The sequence below is a fragment of the Anolis carolinensis genome, chromosome 1, assembly GCF_035594765.1.
Source record: "Anolis carolinensis isolate JA03-04 chromosome 1, rAnoCar3.1.pri, whole genome shotgun sequence".
In the NCBI taxonomy this organism is placed as follows: Eukaryota; Metazoa; Chordata; class Lepidosauria; order Squamata; family Dactyloidae; genus Anolis; species Anolis carolinensis.
Genome location: NC_085841.1, coordinates 355,009,395 through 355,020,854, shown reverse-complemented (window position 1 = coordinate 355,020,854; position 11,460 = coordinate 355,009,395). Strand labels below are relative to the sequence as shown.

At 43.3% G+C, this 11,460-nt stretch overlaps 1 protein-coding gene across 1 annotated transcript; it reads left to right on the top strand.

The window, feature by feature from the left end:
* The first annotated feature begins 1,317 nt into the window (after positions 1-1,317).
* On the top strand, positions 1,318-3,855 carry hspa2 (heat shock protein family A (Hsp70) member 2). The gene has a single exon (XM_003214270.4). It carries the CDS (start codon positions 1,559-1,561, stop codon positions 3,464-3,466), a length of 1,908 nt encoding a protein of 635 aa, XP_003214318.1. The 5' UTR covers positions 1,318-1,558; the 3' UTR covers positions 3,467-3,855.
* The last annotated feature ends 7,605 nt before the right edge of the window (positions 3,856-11,460 follow it).

Genomic DNA, 11,460 nt, shown 5'->3' with positions numbered 1-11,460 from the left:
TCTTTACTTGCTTGAGAAAATTAAGTAGGGAGCGTTCCAGTCTAAATTTTCTGGGAGGTGAGTTCGAGAGGCTGGGGCAGCCATTGTATTCGTATTTTCCTTCATTTACTGCCAAGGAAATAATCTGAGAGAGGGGGGAACCCAACGAATTATAGTTTTGCTCTGTATTAGCTCAGTAATGTGTATAGATGTGTAAATCCCAATTAAAACCTTTTAGAACTACAGTAGAGTCTCACTTATCCAAGCCTCGCTTATCCAAGCTTCTGGATTATCCAAGCCATTTTTGTAGTCAATGTTTTCAATATATCATGATGATTATCCAAGTCATTTTTGTAGTCAATGTTTTCAATATATCATATTTTGGTGCTAAATTCGTAATACAGTAATTACAACATAACATTACTGCGTATTGAACTACTTTTTCTGTCAAATTTGTTGTATAACATGATGTTTTGGCGCTTAATTTGTAAAATCATAACCTAATTTGATGTTTAATAGGCTTTTCCTTAATACCTCCTTATTATCCAAGATATTCACTTATCCAAGCTTCTGCCGGCCTGTTTAGCTTGGATAAGTGAGACTCTACTGTACCAAGAAGCATTAGTGTTGAGATTCATTTTAACATCAGACTGGTGCTTTGTTGAATCTCTGTTCTGAAGGGACTTAAGCGGCTGAGGGGAAAAGGGAAGGAGCCTGAGGCTGTTAGGAATTGTGGGAGTTGGAGTCCAAAACACCTGGAGGGAAGGCCCAACTTTGCCCATGCCTGCTATGTATGTATGAATGAATGTTTATTTTCTGTCAGGGTTGATTTCACTTTTTGTCAGCCTTCTTGTCACTTTCCAGTCAATGGCTGAATCACACAGGCGAATGCACTCTGCATATACTCAGAGGCCTGTGTCTCTGAGGTAAGTGCCAGGGCTGAATTACATCTCTGAAATACAGTAGTTGGTTCCAAACGTTGTCTTAGTTTCCCTCATTCCCTCCCTGTCTCCCTTTGATTCGTCATTCTCTCTCTCTCTCTCCCTCAGACAAGCGCCATTGTCTACACGCTTCGAGGCGCAACCTGTCAAACTCCTTTCTGTCTTTTTTCCCCTCAGAAGTTGCCTAGCCAATAGGAAGAAGGGAGGGCGGGGCCCCGAGGTGCTGTTTTGCATAACGGCCGCCCAAGGTGGGCGTCTCGAGCCGCCTCGCGCCGCCGGCGGCCCGAATCTCCATTGGTTCTTCGGGGCATCAATCCTTCTACTCCGATCCCGCCTATACTGGAAGCTTCTGGCTGGGAGAAGACAGAAAGGGGTTTGGGCGGAGCGAAGCGATTGGTCAGAGGTTTCTAAAGAGTAGCGTCATTGGTCGGCGGGATTCTGGCAGCTTCCAGAAGCGGGCGGCGCGGATATAAAAGGAGCCTCGAAGCCGGCGCAACGGCAGATCGTGCCTCAACTTTGAGAGCGAGCGAGAGAGAGGGGCGCGGAGAAGCCTTATTGACAGACGGGACTTGAGAGGCGTCGTATCCCTTGCTTCTGACTGACGCGTCGCTTCTGCTGCTACTGCTACAACTGCAACCATGTCGGGCAAAGCGCCTGCGATTGGCATCGACTTGGGCACCACGTACTCCTGCGTGGGAGTCTTCCAGCATGGGAAGGTGGAGATCATCGCCAACGACCAAGGCAACCGCACCACGCCAAGCTATGTGGCCTTCACTGACACCGAGCGCCTCATCGGGGACGCAGCCAAGAACCAAGTGGCCATGAACCCCAACAACACCATCTTCGATGCCAAGCGCCTCATCGGGCGCAAGTTCGAGGATGCCACGGTGCAGTCTGACATGAAGCACTGGCCTTTCCGCGTGGTCAGCGAAGCCGGGAAGCCCAAAGTCCAGGTGGAGTACAAGGGCGAACTCAAGACCTTCTTTCCAGAGGAGATCTCCTCCATGGTGCTGACCAAGATGAAGGAGATCGCAGAGGCTTACCTCGGCCGCAAAGTCCAGAGCGCCGTCATCACTGTGCCGGCGTATTTCAATGACTCCCAGCGCCAAGCCACTAAGGATGCCGGCACCATCACTGGCCTCAATGTTCTTCGCATCATTAATGAGCCCACAGCTGCTGCCATCGCCTATGGCCTGGACAAGAAAGGCAGTGGGGCCGGCGAGAAGAATGTCCTCATCTTCGACCTGGGCGGTGGCACCTTCGATGTCTCCATCTTGACCATCGAAGATGGCATCTTTGAGGTGAAGTCCACGGCTGGTGACACCCACTTGGGAGGCGAGGACTTCGACAACCGCATGGTGAGCCACTTTGTGGAGGAGTTCAAGCGCAAGCACAAACGCGACATCGCTGGCAACAAGCGGGCCGTCCGGCGGCTGCGCACAGCCTGCGAGAGGGCCAAGCGCACCCTCAGCTCCTCCACCCAGGCCTCCATCGAGATCGACTCCTTGTTCGATGGCATCGACTTCTATACATCAATCACCCGGGCTCGCTTTGAGGAGCTCAACGCCGACCTCTTCCGCGGCACCTTGGAGCCAGTGGAGAAGGCCCTCCGTGATGCCAAGCTAGACAAAGGCCAGATCAATGAGATTGTGCTTGTTGGCGGCTCCACTCGCATTCCTAAGATCCAGAAGCTGCTGCAAGACTTCTTTAATGGCAAAGAGCTCAACAAAAGCATCAATCCCGATGAAGCGGTGGCCTATGGGGCTGCGGTACAGGCGGCCATCCTGATGGGTGACAAGTCAGAGAATGTACAGGACCTGCTGCTCCTTGACGTGGCACCACTGTCTCTTGGCATTGAGACGGCAGGTGGAGTGATGACAGCCTTGATCAAGCGTAACACCACCATTCCTACCAAGCAAACCCAGACTTTCACCACCTATTCAGACAACCAGAGCAGCGTGTTGGTGCAAGTGTATGAGGGCGAGAGAGCCATGACAAAGGACAATAATCTGCTGGGCAAGTTTGACCTGACGGGGATCCCTCCAGCCCCCCGTGGTGTGCCCCAAATCGAGGTGACTTTTGACATTGATGCTAATGGGATCCTCAATGTCACGGCTGTGGACAAGAGCACCGGCAAAGAGAACAAGATCACCATCACCAATGACAAGGGTCGCCTCAGCAAGGATGACATCGACCGCATGGTGCAGGAAGCAGAGCGCTACAAGGTGGAAGACGAATCCAACCGCGAACGGGTGGTCTCCAAGAATGCCCTGGAGTCCTACGCCTATAACATCAAGCAGACGGTGGAAGACGAGAAGCTGAAAGGCAAAATTGGGGAGCAGGACAAGCAGAGGATCCTGGAGAAGTGCCAAGAGGTCATCAGCTGGCTCGACCGTAACCAGATGGCCGAGAAGGAAGAGTTTGAGCACAAGCAGAAGGAGCTGGAGAAGCTTTGCAACCCCATCATTGCCAAATTGTACCAGGGCGCCGGGGCTGCAGGGGCTGGTGCTCCAGGTGGTGGCCCCACCATAGAGGAAGTGGACTAAGCTGCCCTGAACTGGACTGTAGAGGTGGCTACCACTTGGTTGTTCTGTTTTTCTCCAGTCAGTGCCATTGCTGGTAGAGTTTTCTGGGAATCGGGTGGGTGGGAGGAGATAGTACCTTGTTCTCTACTTCACCAAAGGAAGCCCTGCCAGCTTAATGTTTTTTGTTGCAGATAATATTTGTTTAGTATTCAGGTAGCCATGCCTAGTTAGTGGATTTCTGTTTCTTTATGTTCCCTTGTTCTGAATATCCACTTGAGAATTGCCATTGAGGGGAAAAAACCATTTCAAGAGAGTATGGAAAATGTTAAAACCAAAAAAAATTTTGTAACTTTTTTGGTCTGGTTATTTTAAAATTTTGGTAATAAAAAGTTATTTGAATCTTGAAATAACCTCTTTTTTTTCTAAAAAGAAACTTTATGGAATGGGAAGTATGCCAAATGTGTGTTTTGCTTGACATTGGGAGCTCTAGTGGAAAGCAACAATAACTGCATTTTAACTTGTATTACTAAAATGATGATAGTGTTCCAGGCTTTTTTTGTTGAAAGGGGTGGATCTACACTGCCCTATATTTCAGGAACTCATATCATATTTCCTGTTTATCCCAGATTTTCTGGCAGTGTAGACTCATAAACCAATTCAAAGCAGATATTCTGGGTTCAGATCCTGCAAAATAGGACAGTGTAAATCTATCCCTTTCCACAAAAATAGCCTATTTGTTCTCAATTAGTGGTCAACCTTTCAAAAGGTAGGTTATCTTTGCTCCCATATACACTGCCATATAATCCAGTTCAAAGCAGATAATCTGGGTTTTATATGACCGTGTAGAAGGAACCTTGGAATACTTTTTAGAAAAGGGCTTAGTTTCTAATTAGTTTCCTCATTCAGTTAAACCAGTTTAGCAGCTGATAGCATAAAAGCAGTTTCCTAGCAGGGTGGGGCAGTGCTGATGTTGAGCAGACAGCTTTGGTATCTTTATCTCTCACAAAACAAAACCAATTGGGTCAGAACAGGATCAATAAAACCAAACTGACTGATAAATTTTAACGATTGAAAGAGGTCCTGGCATAAAGAGTAGTAATAATGCAAAAGTGGTTTGAGCTCATCTGGTCCTATATCAAGGAAACTGTCCAGTTTAGTTAAGAGTGATGTAAACTGACACTTAACAGTTCTTTAATGAAAGATGTGTGGGGCAGCTGAACCTTGTTTTTTGATATGGGAACTGATTGGTTTTAAGAACTTCTGAAAAACGTAATGCTGTGAGTCAAAGAAATCTATATAATTTACATCACAATTTGGAACACCCACACCTGCAATCAAATTCTATTTTACACATCTACACCTGCATAGGTATTTTTGTAATCTTTCTTACATAAACAAGGTTATAATGTAGATAGCATGTAATAAGGAAGTCCAGCTGAAGTACACATAATATTTTTAGAGTACATGCAAAGTGCTTCCCTGGTTTTTTTCCTGGGTCCCTATAACCAAAAAGGAAATGCAAACGGAAGGTGTTAAATTATTTGCATCTGACAATCCTACCAATCTTAGAGACCTATGAGATGCAAATAATTATAATACTGTTTCAAACTGCCTGCTGTTTAAAGAACAATCGTGACAGCGGTTATTCTTAGGTTTGCATGACCAGCTGCATAGATCATAATCTATCCTGCGTTGGGGGGGGGGGGGGGGGGGGGGGTCCTGAGGAAAATGCAAAAAGATCCTGGGATTGCTGTGACTTGTCTTCTTTCTTTTGTAAATCTTAGGTGTAGTATCAAACTTGATAGGCTCCAGTCAGCTCCTGGGGTTGGCTCATACATTCTTAGGATTTCCTGCAGAATGTCAATTTGACATTCACTGTCAATCACAATTCTTTTGACAGGCTTACCTCCGGTTGCACTTTCCAAATGCTTGTTTGTGGTATTTGTATTTCAGAAGTTGAATGTATAAAATAGCAACAAATAAGTAAACTGACTGGAATCCACTGCAACTGCCTTGTACCTACATTCTATGACAGTAGTGTGGTGGTACAAGGCAGTGAAGTCTTCTTTTTCCTAGTCTATTTGAAAGCATACCAGATACCAACTTTTCTGCTTTCTTGCAAGGTTTTTCCCACGATTTCTTAGCATTGAACTATGGCAGTTAGTGGTGTCAGACTTCATTCTATAGTATGTGTATGCAGCCTTATTCTTTAAAAGTAATGTTTTCTAAGCTCTAAATGGCACAAGGCTCATTTGATGTGAGAATTACAACTGCATTGAATAGCTCCTCAATATTTGCTTACACTGGTGCAAATCTATTATGTATTACATTTCTACTCTATCTTTATTCTACCATGGAATTCAAGATAGCAAAGAAGGCTGTCCAAGGGGTTTCTTATATATACTGTCATCTGACTCAGGCATACTCAGAAAGGGTGCATCTACACTGTAGTATAAAGGCAGTTTGACACAACTTGAACTGCCATGGCTCAATACTATGGGATCCTGGGAGTTGTAGTTTGGTGAGGCACCAGCACTGTTTGGCAGAGAAGGCTAAAGACCTTTAAAAATTACAACTCTCAGCATTCCATAGTATTGAGCCATGGCAATTCAAGTGGGGTCACACTGCATTACTTCTGCAATATAGGTACACTCAAAGAGTGATTTCATGAGTCTGTAGCCAAGGTGAGATTACTACAAGAATGAGGAACTCCTCAAACAAGTGAACCCATGCTGGATCTACACTACCCTAGATCCTAGGTTCTGATCCCAGATTATCTGCTTTGAGTTGGATTATATGAATACACTGCCAGATAATCTGAGATAAACAGATCTGGAATCAGATCCTGAGATATAGGGCAGTGTAGATCCAGCCTCAAATTCTTGTACAGAGATTGGAAATTTTACATGCCTAGATCCATTGTTATTAGTTTGGCTTAGTTGTGTTTGTGTAGAAGGTTTTGCTCCTTTTCATGGGGTTTGTTGCCATGTAATTGTTCAAACTTGTCATTTTTTCTTGCGGTATAATATGGGAGATTTAGCATTATCTTTAGAATAGAAGCGCTTGGCAGAACCTTCAATGGCACACCCACTGAAATGAGAAGCGGTTGCCAGGCTTTTTCAGGTTTTATCTTACAAAAAGTTTTTGTTTGCAAGATAGAACAAAGAACACCTACCGGTGGGAGAATTGGATTTCAACCACCAGATAGTTTTTCCTTTTGGAGCGGAGGACAAGAAAGCCCTTTCATGAAAGTAAGGTACACCCCTCTGCCAGCGCTAAAAGATTTGTCCTGGCAACCAGGTTGTTTTGCTGTAGGCTAAACTAAAAGGGCTGCTCCTGCTCATTCAGAACTCCAAAATGGTTTTGAGATAAGAAAGTAACCAAATTATCTTGTTTAAGAAGTTGCCTTTCAAGCTCATTGTTAAAAGGGAGTTACAAGGATGTTTAGCCTTGCTGCCATTTTAAGTGTAGCCTGCCATCTTGACTTGCGAAGTCTCCATTTTGTTTAGGAAGGTGCTTGAAAGGACAAGGAAGCAGATTGGTAGTGTTCCTTACGAACTCATTTAGGGTGTATCAACACTATTTAATTATACAGCTTGACTCTACTTTAAACTGACATGACTGAATGCTTTGAAATCATACAGGTTGTATTTTGGTGAAGCACCAGCACTCTGTAGCACAGAAGGCTAAAGGCCTTGTAAAACTACAACTACCAGCATTCCATAGCATGGAACCATGACAGTTAAAGTGGTGCATTAATCCTGCAGTGTAGATGCATCGTTACCCCCAGAATATGTAGTTGTTGTACCTTATCACAATGATTCCCAATGTTTGGTCCTTCAGGCATTTGGAATTTCAACTCCCAGAAGCCCCTGCTGTATTTTAACCAACTGTCAGGAATTCTGGGAGCTGAAGTCCAAAAACACCCAGAGGACCAAAAATTTGGAAATCACCGCTTTATTAGGTTCTTAATTCAACAAGGATTTACACTGCCCTATATCCCAGGATCTGATTCCATATTATTTTCTTATCCCAGATTATCTGGCAGTGTAGTTTTATATAATCCAGTTCAAAACAGATAAACTGGCACCAGATCCTGAGATATAGGGCAGTGCAGATCCAGCCTCAGTCAACTAAGGGTCCTTCAACACAGCCATATAACCCAGAATATCAAGGCAGATAATCCACAATATCTGCTTTGAACTGGATTATCTGAGTGCCCACTGCTTTATAATCCAGTTCAAAGCAGATAATATAGATTTTATATGATAGTGTAGAAGGGACCTCATATAATCCAGTTCAAAGCAGATGTGGATTATTTGATATGATAATCTGGATTATATGGCAGGATAGAAGGGGTCAGAGTCTCCTGTACCTTTTAAATCTATCTGCTCCACTCTTTTTGACCCATTTGCTGGTTTGAATGTTGTATGGAATTGTGACATGTATGGAATGGCTGATTTTAGTCAAGAATATAAAAAGATGTTTATAGACTGGGCCAAAGCATTTTCTAAACAAGTTAAGACAGGCCCCTTCTACACTGCCATATAAAATCCAGATTATCTGCTTTGAACTGGATTATATGGCAGTGTACACTCACATAATCCAGTTCAAAGCAGATAATGCGGATTATCTGCTTCTATAATCTGGATTATATGGCAGTATAGAAGGGGCCATAGTAGCTGCCCAGGTGCTGATGGGAAGCAAAGCATGATGGCAGTGTCACCTTGATATATGGAAGCATATGATTCTGGAAGTCATGCATATTAACCCCTGCTAGTCTTAATCTTTCAAAATTCAATTTTTGCAGTGACAGAAAGTGAAGTGAACTATTCTGAATAGGGGCAGAGACAGCAAAACAAACACCACAGGGGGTTAGCCCTTCCCTATGCTATTCAAGGCTAAAGAATATATAGTTTTGAAAAATGTACCTGTTCCAATTTACAAACCTATAGAATCTATCTTGTTCATAACTTGGGGACTGCCTGTAATTTTATCATCCCCCACCATTGGGATGCTGGTGGGGCTGATGGACATTGTAATTCAAAATTAATAGAGGAAGGGAATCAGTTTGGGAAGGTCTGTTGTACAGCTTGCAAACCTTTGAATTCTATTGGACTTTGAAATATTAAAGTTTGCTAGTGGAGTTACCAAACTACAGGAGAAGTCTCCTCTTTAGCCCAATGGGCATTTCTAAGGCAGGTAACTGTGGTCACAAAGGCTAGGAGGGAAGTGTTTACTCTTTGATGTGTCTTATGAAGCCTAAACTTAAAAGGGCTAGAAAATGCTCTAGAATTAAGGGGTGCAGTCTGCCAAAGACATCTTTTGCAACAATTATTCTGAGCCTTAGAGCAATTCTCATGAATTTCCATGGAGTTTTTGCAACAGATGTAGTCCTGGCAAAATTATGACCTTCAGGCAAAATGAAATGAGATTTTCCGATAGGCTTTCTCTCACTCCATTTGATGTGCATGGTGCGTTTTTGGGAGACAGGCTCCACATAGGAAAAAGCAAAGGACAATTTCAGTGGTGGACAAACCATAACGCTCCAGATGTTATTGGACAGCAACATCCAGCATTTGTCTTCATTGTTTTAATAGGGGTGTATCTACACTGTAGAATTAATGCAAATGACAACATTTGAATTGACTTCGCTGAATGCTGTAGAATCATGGGGGTTGTAGTTTGGTGAAGCATCTGCACTATCTGGCAGAGAAGGCTAAAGACCCTGTAAAACTACACTTCCCACGATTCCATAGTACTGAGCTATGGCAACTAAAGTGGTCTCAAATTGCATTCATTCTAAAGTGTAGTTCAACTTTTTTCAGTAAACGTTTTATTCAGATTTAAACAATGTGAACGTGCACGCTCAATGAGGGATTCTGGAGGCAGCTGCTGTTTCCTTTGTCTGTTGTAGGCAGACAACTGTAGCTACAATTGGTTCAGTTAGAGTAGACTTTCCCGATTCAAGTTTAGTTTATTGTGTTGTTTACTGCAGGTACACAACTGCAAGACAACATCAGAAGCCTGTGCTTCTCTAGTCCTCCTTCACCATCATCCCAATGTTAGTGCTAAAATGTGTAGATAGACAGAGGGTGAAGAGGAAGCTAAGTGAACATAAAAAGACTATGTCAAAAGATTTGTTTAATTTTCTTGACCTTAGTCTTTACTCTCTTCTGGCTGCAGCTCTCCGTCTGCAGAATGCACATTTTAAATAGAGCAAAGGGACCAATAAACAAGGTAAGGATTTTAAAGCCCCAGAACGCCAAACAGAGATGAATCTGCAAAACGCAGACAGGCAGCCCATAAGACAGAGACAGAACTGATTAATTTGTTTATGCTGAGTTTGTTTTTAACAGTGTCTCCTTCTGGCATTTTCATAATTATGGTTTATTTGCTAGAACAAATGCAAAAGAATCAGTGGTATCAAAATGGTTGCCATTGCTCTTAATTAAATTTTTTTAAAGTAGCGAAGAGGGAAATGAAGATTTTAATTAGGGCAAGCAGCTGGCTACTCAAAGTTCTCTTCATAAATGGCACTGTCTCTACTAATTGAAAACTCCACATTTTCTCTGTAATGTCAAGCAAGTATTGCTATTGGGAACTGAGTTCAATCAGGAAAATGCTATACAGCTATGCTTTTGGCATTTTTCACACTGTTTAACCCGAATTTCCCTGTTAATCATGGGAAGCAGAACGGTCACGCTGTTCAGGATACTTACATTGCTCTTTTAAATGTTCATGGACAGGCTTTTGGCACATACTTTCAATTCAAAATTCATGAAAGAGCAATAGTTTATTGATTTCCCAGGTAAAATGTTCAAAACATATCAAAACACATCATGCAAGCTTTCGAAGTGCCCCTGGCTTCTTCTTCAAACAATGAATGTGGGTTTTTTTACTTACTAAAAAGTTTGCTACTTAATCTGCTGTAAAGTTGTGGTATGGAGGATGATTTGCAGGGGTGAAGCAGGGTAGAGTTGTGGTTGTGCAATGGGTTAAATCCTTGTGCCAGCTGGACTGCTGACCTGAAGGTTGGGTTGCTGACCTGAAGGTTGCTGGTTCGAATCCGCAAGATGGGGTGAGCTCCTGTCTGTCAGCTCTAGCTTGCGGGGACATGAGAGAAGCCTCCCAGCAGGATGGTAACACATCTGGGCATCCCCTGGGTAATGTCTCTAGACAACCAATTCTGCTCACACCAGAAGCAACTTGCTACTGCTTGTTGCTTCTGACACAATTTTTTAAAAAAGGGTGAAGCAGGGTGTATGGAAAATGCTTGATGTTTCTGTCCACCTCTTTCCTACTCATATATCTGTGGAAAGTCCAGGTTGGGAGGAAGAACTCTTGTCTGCTTGAGGCTAGAGAGAATGCTTCTTGAACATGGCTATACAGCCTGGAAAACTCACAGCAACCCAGTGATTCCGGCCATGAAAGCCTTTGACAATGCATTGAACATCTCTACGGAAGAATTGATATTCAAGAAAACATGACAGGATGCAAGCCCCTGATAGGTAGTGGACATTATTTTCCTTTGAATTTTCCACTATATTACATTTCCATTATATTACCATGAAAGTCAAAATAGGCACATTCCAACCTTCCAGCAAGAAAGATGAAACAGTAATGGCAGCAGGCAGCAATTCCCAGAGGTTCTGGTGGCACAATAAATCCCCCCCATTGGGTGCCTTCTCTTATAATAAATGGATTGAAGAAACTCATATAATTAAATGGTGGAAGGAAAACTAATGCTGTATGTGGAGTAAGACAGGGAGGATTACATGTTCACAGGCTTAATGCTTGTCTCTTGTACTCTTTGCAAAGAGAAGTGGCAGCTATGGTTCCACCTAAAACTTCGTTTGCTGCCAGGAGGTACATATTGGTTTTCAGGCATGTATTTGTAAATAAATGTATCAAGCAAGGACACCTGCCAAGGCACTGGGATTGGCTGTGATTTTGAATGGCTAGTTATACATTGTGAGAAGTTGCCAGCACTGTCTCAAAGGGATTTTGGTAAA

What these genes read in the sequence shown, in the direction of transcription:
- hspa2 (XM_003214270.4), top strand. Translation starts at nt 1,559, where the DNA reads ATGTCGGGCAAAGCGCCTGCGATTGGCATCGACTTGGGCACCACGTAC.